This window comes from Triturus cristatus, chromosome 4_2 (genome assembly GCF_964204655.1).
Source record: "Triturus cristatus chromosome 4_2, aTriCri1.1, whole genome shotgun sequence".
Lineage (NCBI taxonomy): Eukaryota > Metazoa > Chordata > Amphibia > Caudata > Salamandridae > Triturus > Triturus cristatus.
In genome coordinates this window covers 664,041,332-664,060,854 of record NC_140586.1, presented here as the reverse complement: position 1 = coordinate 664,060,854, position 19,523 = coordinate 664,041,332, and the positions used below count along the sequence as shown (strand labels likewise).

The window sequence follows — 19,523 nt, the reverse complement described above, 5'->3', positions numbered from 1 at the left end:
TTTTGTTTATGTTCCTATAATTTACTACAAAGCAAGTATCATGTACTAGCTGACAGTTGAAGTGTCACAAAAGTTAATGCTTATTTTTAGAAGACCCTACTAATTGTTATATGCACTGTACTTTGTTGTATGGTTTAAATGCAACTAATATTAAGCCGCCAAATTATTATTATTTTTTTTTACATAAAAATGAACCTTTTGTACAAACTATACCCAGTGCTGGGCTTCAAGTTGCGGCATAAACAGTAAAAAGTATGCACATTTTGTCATTTTACACTTTGAATAGTAAATGTGATACGTCACAGTTATGGCTAAAAGCCTTCCATGGGGAATCCTTGCGGTCTTCATTAGGCAACATGTTGGATGTGAGGAGAAGGATCCTGTATAGTCTGGCCGGTGAATTGGTTGTCAGTCAGTCATGCAGTAACAATACTAGCATTGCATTTTTGTCTGTAGCGCCCTCCCCACTGCAAACTAGTCGAGCTTGCAGCTTCAGCCACAGCACAGAGCTCTTTGCTACCCCTATTGAAGCTGTCGAACAGCATGTTTTATTTGTGCTTGCATATGGACATTTAACAGAATGTCACAACACTGATGCATTAACTGAGTATGAAATGGTATTCGAAATATTCAGTCGGGGCATTGTTTAAACTCGAAATCATATTAATATTTACATTTCTAAGCAACTCCTGTTTTTGCTCAGTTTTTTCCCTTTTTTTTATGAACTTGTGGTTTCTTCCTGAAAGTTACATAACAACAAATACATTTCTTTTTAGAAACTTAGGGACTGATTTAGATCTTGGCGGATGGTTTACTTTGTCACAACGGTGATGGATATCCCGTCTGCCGAAATATAAATCCCATAGGATATAATGGGATCTATATTTTAGTGGACGGGATATCCGTCACCGTTGAGTAACGCATCCGCCAAGATCTAAATCAGGCACTTAATTTATAGTTGGATACAACATAAAATGTCTTTCTATGTTTATCTGTTGCAAACATTTCCTAAAAATTTAAACAACTCAGCCTTGAAGTGGCGCAAAGCTCATTGCAAAAGAGAGAAGGGACATCTTTTCAACATCCCCATGTAAATTCTAGCGTAGGTATTTATAAGCTAAAAGAGTAACCCGACATTCTAAGACATGTTTACACTCACTTTTACACCTTTGTCATCCCACTTCCATCTTGCACCAGCTAATAAGAGCTACAAGTTTCCAAACTTTTCATACATATTTTCTGTAGCAAATGAGAAGAAAAGCCAGCAGAAGAGACTGGCAAAACCAAATTGCAGTATACCTTAATTTAACCTAACATTGCACACAATAGGGCTGGATTGGACATTTGAATGAAGAATTTAGTATTTTAAGCTTTGCGTTCTTATGGATATGGTCCTAGAGGGATGAGGCACTGAAAAGAACAGCGCATTGTATCACCTCTTCTTAGGTTCTTCTCTTGCATGCACTGCTTAATGTTTTTTTCTTTATTTATGTATTAACAGTTTAATAAATGTTTGAATTGTGCTGTCAGAACATGCAACTTATAACCTGCTAGTGCAACATAGTCTGTGAATAACCCTAACCTGCTTTGCGCTTTTCTGCCTAATGTTGACTGTCACTCCCTCCCCCCCTAAAGGACAACATGCAGAATTGAAAAACAAGTACAGCTCTTCTTATTGATTGGTTCTTGGTCACTTACAGAATTAAAATATTGAAATCATAACAGAGTAATGTGAAAAAAGCAGCAATGTTACTTGCAATGCAAGGCTGCATAAAACTCCCAATATACATGATATATTTGAGGAAAAAAAAGGTTTAACCCGTTGTCTTTATGCTAAATTTCAATTCTAAATTGTGATAACATTGTCGTACAAGCAGCGGAAATCGTAGCAAACCATGGTAGCGTTCTTGAAATACAAGTTCTAAAACTGGGCTCAATTCCACTTAGTTCTACAAACCTGCTTGCATGGGATGGCTTTCAATTGCATGTTCTAGATGCTCTATTAGCTCATAGTTTTATTTCTTATGCTGGGTAAATCACTTTTGGTCTTAAAGAGAACATCTTTAAATACTGAGATCTCTTACACATGAGAAGAAAAACCCTCGCCCACTGCCAATGAATAACCTATACTTGAAATCAACATATACATATACATTTCTGTTAGACTTTAGAAATAATTAGAATCTAATACATGCAAACATCTTAATAATAACTACAGATATAGAAACAACCTTTTGTGGGTGGTTCCACATTGACACTCTATGGGTTATCTGCTTATCACTGATGCGTGGTACATTTTGAAGAGACTACCATCCTCATTCAACTCTACATGGGATAGAAAACTGGGACTAAATATAAATTAACTCCTACTTTCTATTACCTACTGCAAATAAAGCCATGCTCTCCTGAAAATTACTAACTCCGCTCCAGCTTTACAATCTTCAGCAGAGATGTCAAATTACTGTCTGCAAATCTTACATTATTGAGTTACAGACACTCCATCTGCACAACTTCGTCCTCGTTCGTTGTGCATTATGGGCACAGTATAATGCAGTAGCAAGCTTGTTGAGAGCTCATCAAAACATATAAGCATAGACTGTGCAAGAACTGAAGGAGTCAACGTTAAACATTTATTCTTCTGGTGAATAATGCCCATAGGGTAAGACGGAATGATCTTGATGCTGGGCTTTTACGCTCTCTAAAATAAACCAGGAGTGTCTAGATATTTGAAGAATGACATTAAGCAATGAAAGAAATAGTATCACGGTCAGAAGTGTTTAATAAGACGAAGACTGTGTTTGCAATTGTTTCATAGATGAAGACCAGAGTATGAAAATATTTGCTGACCGTATATCAGTAAACATAAATTAAGTTTTTTACATGGATGACTATTTGTGCCACGCTGTCTAACTTGTAAAAGTTAGAGTTAGCTTCAAGTTACTGTTGATAAAGAACTTCCTTTTCATACGTTAAGTTGAATTGTAAACATATATGAAGTGGAAAATCAAGAGCAAGTTTAAACCAAGTTTAAAAAGGCTGAACTTACAGATGGGAAGCTCTGTATGTCCTAAAAAACCTCGAATGTTAATTAGTTCACTTAGGTTCAACAATCAGTCCATGCTTTTGAGTCAACATTTGGCATTTTTCAGTGTTTAGCCTGAACACATTATCTTCACATGGTTTTGATTCCGTTCATAAATGAACCTAATTTTAAAAACCTTACCATGAACCAAGAAGAGCTTTATTTCATTTGAGGAATTCTATTTCTATTTCAATTCTTTTGTCCTTTTGGTCCATCTTGCTGCTTCTGCACCCCATTCACCTTGCTGTCGTTCCATGACTTAGCATTATTAAATTGCACTTATCAATCATTCTTGCCAGGAATGCCATCGCCTACTACATTAAAGAAGTCAGAGAAGTCTGGTTTCAGCAGTCCCTCGCCTTCGCAGACCTCCTCCCTTGGAACGGCTTTCACACAACATCATCGACCTGTCATTACAGGACCCAGAGGTGAGGCTGTCATCAGGAGCCCCTCCCCAAAAGCAGGCTGATCTCTGCTTACCGTATAGTTCTTCAGTTTTCCTTCTGTAAATTACCCTAGTTTAGTCCTATAAAATCATACGGTTTTAACACCAGAATCACATTTTGTCTGGGCTTTGCAATTTCATGGAAAAATGCTAGTTGTCAAAATATTTAGGGAGCATACGAGCAATGAAATCAAATCAAGCATGACTTATTGTCTTGCTTTATACAATATGACTTGCTCCCACTAATAATGTGCTATCATGATGACGAGTTTCCTGTCTTGGAGAGATTGCCCAACATAAATTAATCCACAGCATATCCTCTGGTCTTGATCATAACCAAACTCACAGTGAAATATACTAGGATTTCTGTTTCACTCTATAGTTAACTGAAGCATTTAACATGATTTTTACTCTATTGGCAGGAGGCATAATTCAATTGTTACTGTCTGCTTACCCAATGGCTCATATTAGCCAACCCATGGATTTCCGTATTATTTTTCCAAAAGTACATTTTTCAAAGAATCGAAGAGCTGTGTGATTCTCATGTATATGTTATAAGTGAAAATTATGTCATTTTGGAAACATTTGAGCATTATAGCATGCACCTTCACAAATCACAACAGGTGCTGTGTGTACCTCCCACATTTACCTTTGATGTGGGATCAGTTTTCCAAAAGTACGACATTAGAGGAAAACCTCTTGTCTTCTAAGAGACCTTGTTGCATTCCAATAGTTTCCTTCTAATTCTGAAAGATATCCTGAACAACTCTGCTCTACACTGCATCTTTAATCATTTAGAACTAACAGCAGGTTTACTCCCCATAGATTATGTTTGAGGGCACCAGGTGACAGTCAAGTATCCTCAAAAGAACAGTGAGGGAAATGTGGATTGTTCTAGACCTTAAGGTGTCAGCGTTCACAGCACATTTTGATTCATGAGAAAACTAAGCAAAACAACTTAAGCTAATTGATTGACTACTATTTACATTGTACTAATGGTGTTGCAACTGCCTTGTTGTCTCTTCTGTTGATTGCTATTAATTGTAACCTGGGGAAGGAAGAAGGCTATACTTAATTACATTAAGAAGATCTAGAAGATCTTTTTCTGCCTTTACTAATGTTTGCTTTGAGTTAAGGCAGAACAGGCCAAAGAGTTCGAACATTAGTTTGTACAAGTGACAACTATTGTTCTTGCTAAAAAATACCTGTATTGGCAGTCCCTGTTAAGTGTTGAGAGGTACATGTTTATTCAATTAATGGTTTTAGCTTACATAAAACAGGCTGGGTTTTGCAAGAGAGATTCTGAAGATGTCTAGATGTAAAGACATTGCTGTAAGGGATCATTATTCTTTTATATCAATTGTCACTTGTGTACTTGTTCCTAAAAAAATTGTGGTGTGGATTACAGTTAATTCAATTCTTTAATTTATGTTGTGTATCACTGCATCCTCTTATTAAAAGGCTCAGAACTAGTAAATTACTTTATGAAATATGCAGCTGAAGACTGATCATTTTATCACTTAAGACCTGAGGTTTGTTCATGGAGTTGTAGACCATAAAAACATGCAATCCTTTACTTTGAACATTTGGTGCTATGTACAGGTTTACAGACTGCACATCCTGACATTCTTTGACATGACTTTGAGTTTCAGGCGTGAAGTATAGTGAGCGTAAAGAAAACTCACAAAAGGTTTAAAACACGATAGATAACAGGAAATTCAGCAGAAGATAAAAAAACATAATAGTAAGGCATAACATTTTATTTTGGTGAAGGAGGAGAGTGTGTGCGTGTGTGTGGGTGTGTGTGTACATGTCTTGTGCGCATACAAGCCTTTAAGCGATGCATCACTTCTCAAGTTCTGTATTCTATTTTTTAGCAGATTTGACTAATCTTGAAGTATCAGGAGTTTGCTTACATTTTCCCAAGCCTTGATTTGAATAATTTGTGGGCAACCATGAATCATTGATTATCAAGAGTACAGTCAAGGCTTTTGATTTAGAACTGCAAACTGATTTGCCCACAGACACATATGCATGTGTTTATTTGAGAAGTAACAAGATAGCTTTCTTGACATTGAGTCACAGGGATTTAGAGGCCTTGGGGCAATAAGTAGTTATGAGACAGTAAACTCATTTATATGTGTCACTCCTATAAAAAGTAGAGCACAGTGCCTGTTTCCCCATTTTATTTAAACCAACAATTTGTCTAGATTTGGTGAATCGTGGTTAGTGTATTCAATATTTATAGAGTGCATTATATATATATATATATATATATATATACACACACGAAATGCAGACAATGGGGTTACATTTCATAGAATTGGCACACATATACCAGTGCTTCAGTGATCCATCTTATTTAGCTCTCCTCCCACACTTGAGTTTTCAGATCCTTTAGAAATTAGGTGAACTCGCAATATCTCTGTTCCTTTATGTCAATGTTTGCGGTTATTTAGGCCAGTTTTATGTTTTAGCTATGCAAATACTTGTAGGTACTGCTAGCTAGTCATTGGCAATGCATTTAGGCATACTCTGTAGCAGTGAAAGAATATAGATGCTTGGTCAAATTCCTTTAGGACTACTGTGGCAACTTCCCAACATTACACCCTTCCCTTGCACTGTCTCTTCATTTGTGGGGCAAATGGGTGTCTTTACATTGCTGTATAATCTATTTTTAGTAGTATGCTGTCATATGGTTTAGGTGTCTATTCTGGCACAGATGCAGGTGCATTCAATAATGCAAAGGAAAGGCATGTTTTGTATTCTTGTAAACTGTCTGCATCAGGCTGCTACATTCTGATTGGGTTCTGGTCAGTCAATAGCTACTCAGAAGGTTTCAGAGGAGGCGCTACAAGTCATAGGAGAAGGAGTGAATAAATCTCCTTTACTGAATATTGAATGTGTTATTATACTAGGAGTAAGTGTGTTGTTCTTCCTGCGTGTGAAGGTACCTGTTGCTGCTTCTTCTATCCAGATTACCCAAATTGGGCTTTATTCTGCTCTTAGAAGCAGTGAGGAAACTCTGCTTGATCTTAATGAGCTCATTTAACTACCTATAGACCATTAATTTGACACTTCTAACTCTTGCTTCTCCCTATGTTACTATTGCTATTACCTGCCACCTCTAGAATTTAAGCTGAAGCTTCTCCTTCATCCGGTTACTACTGCAAGTGGTTGAATTCCTAAGTCTGACTCCCTCAAAGGATCAGCTAATCAGTGTTGTCTGAGGGATAGCATAATACAAGGTAAGGATTGGCCAGGTTTGGGAAAGGCTCCTCATCTGCACTCCAGGACTCTCTAATACCACTCCTCAGTCTATTCCAACATTGGAGTGTCCCCCACCCTATCAGCCATAAAGCTAAACTACTATTACTGCACCTAAATTATTTCTGTGTGTGGGTTCACTCACACCTCCATCTCCTTGATTTTTTTCTAATGTGGTCCAAACTTTTGTGCGGGAAAAGTGTTCTGAAGCTACCCTGCTGCTGTACACCATAGTTTGTACAGATGAATAGGATGTAGATGCGCTTGATACCTTCTTTAATATTTTAGTTTTTGAAAAATACTTTACCGGTATATTTCGTCTGGAAGGCAGTGGTCTATCAGTTGCTTGCAGAATTCAAGAACTGAGCAGGAGGCTTTGATGTGCAGGGGCAGGGCTTTTCAGGAGTCAGGTTGAAGACCGCCAGATCTGGTTATGCGTATGTGGAGGAGGGGAGCGATTAGGAGACCGGCTGAGCTGAGGTGTCTGGTAGGCTTGTGAAAGTTTATGCCGTTGTTGAGGTACATGATGCCAGTGTTAAGTAAGGCTTTGTATGGGTGCTTGAGGAGTGCTCATTAGTGGTGCTCCTTTAGCTGTAGGGTGATGGGTGTGTGGGGTGGGAGCTTGAGGGTGAGCCTGACCACTGCATTTTGTATGGTTTGGAATCTTTAGGTCAGTTGAGTTTTGATTCCAGCATAGAGTGTGTGACCGTAGTCCAGCTTGCTAGTGATGAGGGCTTGGGTGATGGTTCTGCGAGTGTTGATGGGGAGCTATTAGAAGATCTTCGAGGGCATATTAATTGTGTGGAAGCAGGAGACGAAGACCGTGTTTACTTGGCCAGTCATGGTGAGTTTGGTGTTGAATACTATTCTGAAATTCTTTGCATAGGTTGCCGGGTGGGGTGGGTCCGAGTTCGGCAGGCCATCTGGTTGAGTCCCAAAGTGAGATGTCTTTGCCTAAGATTACTACTTCCATCATAGCCGTGTTCAGCTTGTGTCAGTTGGTTTTCATCCATCTGGTGTCTTCAGCCATGCAGGTTGAGAAATTGGTCCGGGTGTTTGACGTCTGGTAGGAGCTTGAGAGTATGAGCTGTGTGTCATCAGCATAGGATATGATGTTGATTCTGTGGGCATTGATATGGGAATGGCTGACGATAAACAATGGTTAGATGACCGGGTAAATAACTTGTTTTCTCCAGAAAGCATCTGAGCATTTCCTTTTATAAAATTGAATTTTGTAATATTTCTGAGGTTTGAGAGACAATCAGACTAGCTCCCTTCATCAGACATGCAGTTTACAGGGTGGAAGATTTAATTTGTTGAACAGTAAAATGTGCGTCTAGGTTTCTGCTGACCACTTCAGTAAGTAGTGTATTTACATAACAGCCTGTTATGTTGGTGAAGAATCTTGTACTTTTAACTTTCCATCGTGGCATCTCTTTGACATTGTAAAGCACAGAGAACTAAGTCAGCGTGAGAAAGATCTAAGACGAGTAAGTGTTGTTTTTTGTTTGATAACTCTTAATTGTAAACTATCCTGTTACATGTGCCCAGGCTAGAATTCATTTTCTTAAAGTTTTTCTTCACCTACTTCCTTTTTCCAGCTCCAGGGTTTTGGGAAAATTCTGCTGGTCTGATTGCAATTTTTATTTCCTGTTGAATTCTGTCCATCATCTGTGTGTCTTTTCCTTTCTCGCCGGGTATGCCCATACGTGGGTCCCGGGCTCACTGTGCCACTGGATTCAAGCTAGCCTGGTTGATGAGGGCTGATGCCCTGAAACCAGTCCCAGGATGCTTGTTTCCGATTCAGGAAGGACCTGGCTTGGCAGTTTGGGCTGGACTGTTCCCATGAGGCACAGGTTCAAGACTGATTTGCATATGGCTGGTTCTAAAATGGGGTGACATGGTGAGCAAAGGTGCAATGGATTTAACCCAGACCTCTTCACTGGGGGTGAATGTTTGGTTTGCTCTGCATTCTGTCCATCATCAGTGTGTCTTTTGATTTCTCGTACTGTTGACTCTCCATGTCATTTAGACCTGACATCCTTGGTGTGGTCTTCCCCCAAACTGTTTGCCTTCACTCCTCCTGTTTTCTTAATTTCTTTTTGTTGGCATTAGGACTCTGTGCACTTTACCACTGCAAACTAGTGCTAAAGTGCTTGTGCATTCTCCCCAAAACATGATAAAATTGGCCTGCACCTGATTAGAACATTTAATTTACTTATAAGTCCCTAGTATATGGTACTCAGGTTCAGTAAATTAAATGCTACTAGTAGGCCTGTAGCACTCATTGTCCACCCACTAAAGTAGCCCTTCTAAAACATGTCTCTGGCCTGCCTTTGTATCCTGCTGTGCAGTTTTAAATTGCAATTTCGACCTGGTAAAATAAACCTTTGGCGAGGCCTAAACCTTCCTTCTTAATACACAAGTCACTCCTAGGGTAGGCCCTAAAATGGGTGCATTCTATTTAAAAAGTAGGACATGTGTAGGTCCTGGTAGTGAAAAAATCCTAAATTTGTTTTTCACTTCTGTAAGGCCTATCTCTCTCATTACTGGGTTAATAGGTGCTAAGCTTTGATTGGGAACAGATAGGGATGTCAAGTTTGGACTCAAATGATTTGTATTTTAAAATCTTCCTTAAGGGTAAAGTTGGATTTTAAGTGGGGGTTCTGAAGCTCTTGTTGCCTACCTATTTTATGTCGCTCAGAACCCCTCAGTGACAACCATTACCCTTTAATAATTCTAAATATCATTATTGCAAAATTTGCAAATTGACTTCCTCTTTGGTCAAGTGACTAGATAAGACCTGGTCCAAAAACAAACACATTATTTTGAGGATTTTCTGTCCTGTTTTTTGCATTATATATCCCTTGCCTTGTGCCAGATAACCTCCAAAAAAAGACATTTATAAATTGGAATCGGCTCATAAAACATTTAAAAATGCATAATTTCAGTCTGCCTGTTCATAGGTTGAATATTAGGGTGACTCAGAAAACAGTTTGACCTGCTTGACTGCAAATATGACATACTGTGGTTTGTATTTATAGATATATTTTATTCATTTGCATTGATAATTTATGCCTTTCTATAACCTTACTTTTCAGTGCAAAACTAATGTGTGGAGTAAAGAAAAATCCCAACTTTTACTGTAAAGTAGATATCTCCCCTCTTCTAGACCAACCCTTTAAAATTTCAGCACTTCGATTCACTTTTTCAAACTTTCTATACCATTTGCATTCAGGTTTATGCTAGCTGTGCAATAATGCATGGCGAATGCACTTCCAAATGTGCATTCCCTTGATGTTACTACTGGGTAGGTGTAACCTTTAAGTAGCCTGACCACTGCAGAACCACTTACAAAATAATCTAAATACAAAACCATCTGTGTATTGTGAACTCCTCAATGGAGTATATTGCTCACACGCAGCCTATGTATCCCTACATGTAAATCACTTTTGTGAATCACATATAATTTACGCAGGTGGAAATTACAAATTATTTCCAGGTGTACACAAGTATATTTTTGATCAGTCTCCTCTTATCTGTTTCCTTTTGTAATAATGAGTTGATGAGCATATTAGGGCCACTGAGACAATAGCAGAAACTGTCCCCTGTTTTTTGGGTCTGGGTTTTGACAGCTCAGCTGTCAAGCAGACATACTGCTTATAATATAAATAGAGTGGCATTTGGGCCCACCCCTTTCAACTTTTGGCTTTCTTCCACCAGCCTCTTTCATTCATTGGCTTGAGACTTTGTCAATCATGTCAGCCCTGAGAATCACCACCTCCTCAAGTGCTTGCATTGATCTTTGTGAGGGACTGCTTTACATCTAGGGAGCCCTTAATACAGTAAGTCTTTCTTGTCCCACTTTAATATGGTTACCTACATGCCTTAGCATTTAACCTTTGCCACTGCTTGTCTTGAAAGGTTATTGCGCATAAAGTGGCTATATGTGTGTGAATTAAACCTGAAATTATGCACTGGTCCAGGATAGATTATTTCATATGATACTATTGATTTAGGAAAGTGTTAAATATCAATTTAGTTCAATCTGCCTGCAGTGTGAGTATATTATAGAGTTTACTATCCTACAGTGTAGCTCGGTGTTTGAAGCTTTAGGTCTTTTTGACCTTGCAGTGCAAGACCAACTTATGGTGTCTTGAAATCAATAATTAATGATGTACTGTTTTGATTCCTCCAACACTTTGATAAAGTATTACCCTTTCAGAGACAGAACTTTGACAAGTCAGATCTAATGACTACCTTATGGCATAAACCTCTCTTTTGTTCCATTGTTGTTAGAGTCTAAGACTGGAAGTGGCTAGATAGTTAAAATCATTCAGTGACAGCAGATAGAAACCATAGGTGCACATTAAGAGTTCAAGTTAAATTACCATCATAATAAACAGTTGTATAATAACTGTTAGAAACTGGCTCCCTGTAAGTATTTTGCTGAAGCTTCAAGTAACTCTTTTTGGACCTGTGCTATTTGAGTTCTGCCAGATGTGTGCAATTTCTAATTCTAAGTTTTACTTTTGAAAAATCAATAGTTTCTCATGAATTGATTGTTCTGTAGTTGAGGACATTGAAGACCAGTACACTACAAGGTCAAGTTGTGCCATCGACAAAACACTTCAGAGAACCTAAGGAACAAAGCAGAGCATAACATATGCCCCTGATGTGCAGGAAGGCCCACGCGTCTCAGGGTGCAGCTAGCCAAGGGTTTGTGAATTTTATCACTCCACCGTATCTCAAGTATTTAGTGAACAACAATACACCCACCGTAGCAACATTGCCGGGCTTGAGAATAGAAATTGCAGAAACAAATTAACAAGATATCATCCTTTATCCCTCTACAGGGATGTAATTGTATTCCCGTCCCGATTCAACACACTACTATTCCTCCTCTTCTGGAAGAAGCTGACGACCAATCCTTTCAAGCAACGCCTCCTTTTTGCACATCCCTTCCTAATGCAGGATTGCCTCTGAAGAGGTCAACGCTGCCCAATCACTGTCTCTGCACCTAAATCCACTCCTCTTCCAATTTCTAACCTCTCAGCCACAACCTGTTACTATATAGCTCAGTCCACCTACACATATTCATATACATAAGACAAGGGTAAGCTAGCCTATGTGAAATGCTTTTCTTGCAATTTTCATTTCAATGTCGAATGTCTTTGTGGTCAAATGCCATGTCTAGAGAAATCAGAAGTAGTTCCTCGAAGTGTTGCTTCCTTAGCTAATACCAGAGCATAATGGGCTCATTATTTTAGTTTATTTCACCTTATTGTTCAATTGTGCTACTCATTATTATGTCATAAACTGAAGCCACTGGCAACTAAAAATCGAGAGGCCTCTTCACAAGGGAATTTCGACCATAAACATATGTTTTTAGCTGAAAATACAGTTTTTTTAAACTCATGCCAAAAATTCACAAAGAGAATCCCGACAGGTGCTAGTCTGTTTCCTACTGCAGATTTCTCAGTCATCAGTGTGGAGGAATCTTTCATGATAAATCCCAGTCAGGTGGTGGAAGTGAAGCATTCCAATGTGTGGTTTGCCTTGGAAGTTTGGAAACAACCGCAAGCAAATACATTTCTGTGAATTCCCAAACTCCTGTCTGACCCCCTTCTGTCATAGAAATAGTTAAAGATTTACTCAAGCCAAGGAGTGGATTAGCTCCTTGTGGCATCTTCTGTTTCTATTGTAGTGACCGTGTATGACATACTGGTGTTGTTGCTATGTATGACATACCGGGGTTCTGTAGAATGTAGGTGGGAAGTTGGTTCTTAGTTAACGGTTGGAGCTGATGGGATGCTGTTGGATAGGATCTTTCTATGAAGAATAAAGACATCTTCTTCAACTTGACTGTGTTGGAGCCTGACCTAATTATTACACTGGCGTAGTCGGCAGCCTTTGCAAGAAGAAGATCCTAACACGCGTCATTCTCCTAGGTGATGGTGAATTTGCAAGTTTTAAGGCTGCATCTATTTTTCAACATTTATTGACTCTCAGTTTCGTAATAAACGCGAGCTGCTTTAAGGAGGTAGCAGTTTTCGACACACAGTGCTCGCTTATGATCTCTGGAGTGTTGTTTAAAGGGTTATCAACATAGGATTAAGCTTAAAAATAATTCCATACCTTCGTTTTGTAAAGTCAGGGGAGTACCTTTGTCTGTTAAGGATGAGATGATGAAAGAATTGGAGAAGTTAAAGCAAAATGGTATTATTGAAGAGGTGGAAGGAACTGAATGGCTTTCTCCGGTGGTCGCCGCATGGAAAGCCAATGGGGATTTGCATCTATGCATAGACTTGCGCCAATTGAATAAAAATGTAGTTGTTGACAGATATCCTTTGCCTAATATCAGTGAGTTACTAGTATTATTGGGGGGAGCTAAGGTTTTTAGTACGATCGACCTAACGTCAGCGTACCACCAAATTGAACTTGAACCTTCTTGTAGAGATCTTACAGCCTTTATTACGCCTTTTGGAACTTTTCGTTTCATCAGGATGCCTTTTGTTCTCGTTTCTGCGGCTTCAGTTTTTCAAAGGGTTATGGAGAGCTTACTTAAAGGCATTGAAGGTGTGTGCATTTACCAAGATGATATCCTGGTGTTTGGTAATGACACAGAGCAACATGATTCGCGGCTTAAGGATATTCTTTTAAGGTTAAGTAATGGAAATTTGACGATAAAGATCGAAAAGTGTACGTTTAGAACAGATTCGTTGAATTACCTTGGACATAACATTTCTGGAAAGGGAGTTAGACCTAAGGAAGACTTGGTTAGTTCGATTCGAAAGTTGTCCGCACCTAGCTCTAGAGATGAGCTTATGAGTATTCTTGGCATGATTGAGTATTATGCAAAGTTTATTAAAGGGTTTTCAGAATTAACATCAAACATGAGACTTCTTCTTAAGAGAGGCACTAATTTTGTGTGGTCTAGTGGATGTCAGGAAGAATTTTCTACTATCAAGGAGAAGTTAGCGGGTGCGCCGTTCTTGCAGAGTTTTGATACTAAGTTGAGGTCTATTTTGACAACTGATGCAAGTGAAAAAGGGCTTGGTGCCGTGTTACAACAAATGAGTCCTGAAGGAATGAAAGCTATTATGTTTCTTTCGCGTGGCCTGAAGGAACCAGAAACCAGATATTCGGTTGTTGAGCGCGAGTCACTAGCAATCTTTTGGGCTATAAAGAAATTGAAAAAATTGCTGTGGGGTGTTAATTTTGAGGTTAGAACGGACCACAAGCCATTGGTGGAGATTTTTGAGAACAACGGTTTGGATTTGATATCAAGTAGAATTACTAAATGGATAATTGGTCTCCAGGAGTACTCTTTTTTAATCAAATATATTCCTGGTGCGGATAATGTGGTTGCGGATGTGTTTTCAAGATTGGTGTCTGAGGAGTGTAGTGAGTGTAATGATGTTGATGATTGTGATGAGTGGGTTTATACGGTGGAACCTAGTCATATTTCTCAAGAGAAATGATCCGATGAGTTTGCAGGAGATGACACTCTCAAAGAGGTTAAGAATGTAATCCAGACTAACTGGGTAAGTGCGAAATGTGGTTCGGATGGGACTAAACCTTTCTGGTATGTGAGGGATGAACTTGCGGTGGATGGTGGTTTATTATTCAGGGGTACGAAACTGGTTCCTCCGCAGAAACTTAGAAAGGAGTTGGTAAATTTGGGTCATGTTAGCCATCCTGGGATTACGAAGACAAAAGAAAGGCTGCGTTCATCATATTGGTGGCCAGGTATGGACAAGTTTATTGAGAGGGAAATCCGTGACTGTGTTTTGTGCAATGTGAGTGATAAATCCAAGGTACCCAGGGTGCAGCCTATGGTTGTTAGGTCTCGACCAAAGTCACCATGGGATGATATCTCCTTGGATATATTAGGACCAATTAACATTTCGGGTTCTCAGATTTATCTCTTAGTCATAATTGATATGTACTCTCGTTGGACTGAGGTGTTCTTTTTAACTAATATTGACTCTACGAATGTCATTAAGTGTTTGAAAAACTTGTTTGGCAAAGAGGGGTTGCCAAAATCGATTTTATCTGACAATGGAGTACAATTTGTCTCCAAAGAAATGGAAGAAATTTTGAGTTCTTGTGGGATCTTGCATAAGAAATGTGCTCTCTATCATCCTGAAGCCAACGGGATGGTAGAGAGGTTTAACAGAGTGTTAACAGAAACGATTACTCTTGCTAAAGCTCTAGCTCTGGATTGGAGGGGTGAAGTTCTTAAGAAAATTGAGGAATATAGAAGAACTCCTCATTCGACTACAGGGAAAACCCCATTTGTTTTGTTTCGAAGGAGGATTCCGAACACACATTTGGAGTCGTGTTGGGTCAATGAGTACAGTGTGAGCAAGGGTAGAGTGGATGTGTGTGGTGAAGATGAACTAATGAAGAGGGAAGATAGTAAAGTCAGTAAAAGGAAGATTAATTTTGACAGTAGGAATTGTGTCAAGCTTTTAAAGGTAAAAGTTGGTGATTTAGTGGCAATCAAAAAACCTGGACAAAGTGGAAATGCAAATCTAAAATATTTTAAACCCATGACGGTTACTAAAGTATTTAGGAATGCTATCAAGACTCAAGACCACCGTGTATGGAATCTGAACAGAGTGGTAGTTCTAAAAGATGGACACGGCAAAATGAATGAGAGAGATGTTCACAGAACCTTAAAAGAGGAATCTTTGAGGAAGAGTCCAACTAATCCGGTTGTGGGAATACGACGTTCCTCGAGATATTCTTCACAGCCTAATTATTTAGAGGATTATGTTCATTAATGTTGTTGTTTATTTTTAATGTTGTTGTCTATGTTGTTTTATAGGGAAGGGAGATGTGTGGCATCTTCTATTTCTATTGTAGTGACCGTGTATGACATACTGGTGTTGTTGCTATGTATGACATACCAAGGTTCTGTAGAATGTAGATGGGAGGTTGGTTCTTAGTTAGCGGTTGGAGCTGATGGGATGCTGTTGGATAGGATCTTTCTATGAAGAATAAAGACATCTTCTTCAACTTGACTGTGTTGGAGCCTGACCTAATTATTACACTCCTCTTCCAGGATAATTCCCTCATTTGGTAGGGATTAGAGGAAAGGCTTTCTCCACAGGAAAAATGTGTTCCTCTGGGAGGGAAAATAGGAGCTCTGAGGATTTGTCACATCACACTCCCAGTCGTATACCGAGAAACATGCACCTAGCGCAGCTTTACATGGCTACTACTGGGAATGTTTGTGAAGAGCAAAAAGAAGTATATCAGCACCTGTACATAGGAGTATTTCAACGGGTGCAGATTTAATACATTTGTGTTGTATTGGTTCCCGTTGTCATTAATAAACTGCCTCTATCCCTCATATGAATGGTTTAATTGGAATTTATCAACAGTTTTAATAAACTTGACAGTTTTCAGCTTGTCTGCTCCTTAGTTCCTCTTTATGTAATGCAAAATTGGACTTGGAGAGAAACAATAGTTCCCATCAACCACAGGCAACCGATTAATAAGCAAAGGGTGTACTTCAGGAAAACTCTCTCGCGATGATTCTGTGTATCGGTAATGCTAACGTGAATAGAACTATAAACAAAATCTGAATAAAGTATCGCTGAAAGGTGGTATTTAGGACAAGAAGTTGTGGTTATCTTGCAATTGTGGGAGCACCAAGAGCTGGTAGAGGAGGGAGATCTGTGTGGCTGTTGTGGTGCTGAGTGAAAGAAGAAAAGTTGAAGTTGAAGTTGTCAGTAGGAAGAGGAAGAGGAAGTAACAAGCTGTTAACTAATAATTTATTTAATAATTTACGTGTCTTCCTGTTGCGGCCGCCTCGGAATGGGGGTGGTGGGGCAGGGAGGTGAAAAATAAAAATAAAGATCACTTACATGTGTAGGACTCAGGTTTCTCCTCGTTGTCTACTCTTCCTCGCTCCCGGAAGCAGGAAGCACCCAGGTTCCCCCTATGCAAATCACTATGCTGCTGTCACCATGACAGCAGCGTCATGATTGGTCTGAGTGCCCTGGTTCGACGCCTTTGCATTATCTCCACCCAGGCTGTGCATTGCCGCCCGGTGGAGAACATGCTAAATGTGCATGAGTGTTTGGATGGCCCAAGACGGCTGGTCAAACCATCATGTGAACTTAAGGTGCATATACCACTTCTACTCCTGCACTGTGACAGAAGCAAGCCCAGCTCCGCCCAACCTGGCTCCGTAGAGAAAAATAAAATGATAACAATGACCTGGTATCATTTTTTTTTTTGCTTTGCTGCACTGCTCAGAAACAGAGGGGCAATGCTCCTCCGCCTTAGCGGAGGAGCCGCCGCTGGACTGTCTTCCTTGTCCAGCTATGGTCTGAATACTCATCCTGATGCTCCCATCCTCTGTCTCTCTCTCTTCCCTGTTGATGCTGGCAGGATTGTACATGAATTGGTAAACTAAAAAAACGTAGAATGGATAAACATAGACCCAAAACCTCTTCTGCCAAAGTAGCCGCAATTCATGCCGTCCGTCCTACAAAAGATAACCATCTGTTTTAACTTTCCAAATCTGGCCAGACATCCAGCCTATTGTATGACTACTTTATTTTTCTATAGTATTTGTGCGGGCAGGGTACGCATTTTTCTGTAGGGACATATTTATCTAGTAATTATTCTGGTAACAGATTGTTTAAATCTTATTTTGGCGCAGAGTCTATGTTTGCTGTCAGTTTTCAGATGCTAACCCCAACTCTGAGCCTTTTTCAGGTACCTGTACTGAACATTCCAAGCATCCTTCCATTTTTCTTGTTTTAATCGGTTACTTATAGCTCACAATATTCGTCCTTGAAGTTCCTATTGTGCCTTACAAGAAACTTTTACATTATCTTCTAACACAGTTGTAATTTTGCCTTATTTTATCTTTTTCCTTTATTCGCTCTTAGCTTCCACCATGGCAAGGAGATACAGTAAGAAACCTTTGACCTTTATGTAACTTAAAAGCAGTGTGGCTCATTAAACATCTATACACATGCTCACCCGTGTACATTTGTGTCACCACCATACATTTTACATTCTGCATCACGTTTCTGAAAGGTGATTTGTTTAGCCGGCATGGTCTCTGTCCCTCCCTGGATAAAAAGTTGGCAGCATGCGATCCTTTCTCCAAAGAAATGCAATCAATACACGAAGCAGGAATGTGCTGGTTATTAACTTACAGTGGAATAATGTCTGACAAATGAAGTCAAGGTCAGTGCTTAGGTTAGGATAAGGAATGCAGAGAATTAACTCTTTCGGTGCCTGGGTGTTTTGGTTCCCCAAGGCCGGGCAGCCTTTTATTTATATATGGTGCAGTGGAGTTTGCCTTGAAGCGCCTCCAGGCGAGCTTTATAATTTTGGGGCATACCCTGGCCCTCTTAATTAGTGCCCCCCTTTCAGAGATATTTTTGTGCCCTCGCATTTAAAGTGTTTTTTTTTTTTAATGCAGCACCAACGAGTAAGGGGAGAGGAGTTGGCCTAACGGCTAGGGCGGTCGACCTCGAATCTGGGGAACCGGGTTCGAGTCTCGGCAATGACACTGAACATCCTGTGATTCTGGGCCGATCACTTTACATCCCCGTGCCTAATAAAAATGAATTTGCCCTTATGTAATGCAACTGGTGCTATGTAAAGCGCTCTGATACCCGATACCTACGGGTCAAGTTAGCGCTAAATAAAACTCCGTAAAAAAATAATGGCCTACCTCGTAACATTTATGCGCATTAGTAAATGATGCCTATATAGCCGGTTATGCTCAGTTTCCAGAGAGACACATAGCAGCACCCCCTGAACCACCAGAAAACACAGCAAAACCAATGTTTTCCGATTCCGCAGTCGGATGAGTCTGTAGGTGAACAATGGACTTAAAGTCAGCTATACTTCATTTTTAAGTGATAGCAAACAATTATTTCCCAATCTAGGAGTATTTCTGGCCGCTAAAAGTTATTTTGAATGTACTGAACACATTTTAGAAGTCAGTAAAGTGTTACGGGCTCCTAAAATGGATTTAATAGCAGTTAACGAATTGTAATTTGGAAAGGCTGAGTTCTGGGCCTCCCTTTCAAATTGCGAGTCAAATCTTTGTATCAATGATTTGCAAAGATAATTCCAGTCGCTAACCATTGATAAGTTACCAAGTACCAAGTTTGGTTGGTAACTCATTGGCAAAAGGGACAGGTCCCTTTTGCACCCTTTGCCCTCTGAGAATTGGGGTGGCAACTCCTGGGGAAGTAGGCAGTACTCTCACTGAAGGTTTTTCAAAAATGAAAACTATTTTAATGTGCCCTCGTATTCTTTAAGGCAATCACACTGCTTAATTTTTGAAAAGCAGTCGCACGGGTGGTGGTCGCTAACCCTTTTAGGCCACCATCCTTTTGATAGTTACCAATCTAAGCCGGTTGCAAATTGCAACCTGTCTACTTAATATTCATGAGGCAGGTTGGTCTGCAACCCACGTATCACCATTTAACGCACCAACCTAATATTATATAGGTCAGCTGGCCTATCACAAAAAAAGGAGTGACAATTTGCGACCGCTCTTGAACTTCTCTTATCTTCTGGGAAATATTTGGGATGCTCGCTTTCATCCTTCTTAAACACCATGCCTACCACCTAATTCCAGCTGGTCAGGTAACAGTGATACAACCTTCATGGGTTATGCAACACTAATGTTGAAGTTAATATCGGACTATAATAATATCAAATTCATTACTTAACTTA

General features: G+C 39.6%; 1 protein-coding gene across 11 annotated transcripts in view; it reads left to right on the top strand.

Annotated features, from left to right (window-relative positions):
• Nucleotides 1-19,523, top strand: part of NFIA (nuclear factor I A) — a 775,047-nt gene that overhangs the window by 663,203 nt on the left and 92,321 nt on the right. For 4 of the 11 annotated variants that reach the window (XM_085602454.1, XM_085602457.1, XM_085602460.1 and 1 more), the window contains exon 7: nucleotides 3,382-3,510. The exons of 4 other annotated variants lie outside the window; for them this stretch is intronic. In XM_085602454.1, coding sequence (XP_085458580.1) covers nucleotides 3,382-3,510 — 129 coding nt within the window. Of the gene's footprint in view, nucleotides 1-3,381; nucleotides 3,511-17,710; nucleotides 17,735-19,523 lie in introns of all 11 variants that reach the window. 3 more of the 11 variants (XM_085602456.1, XM_085602455.1, XM_085602459.1) reach the window with 1 other exon arrangement.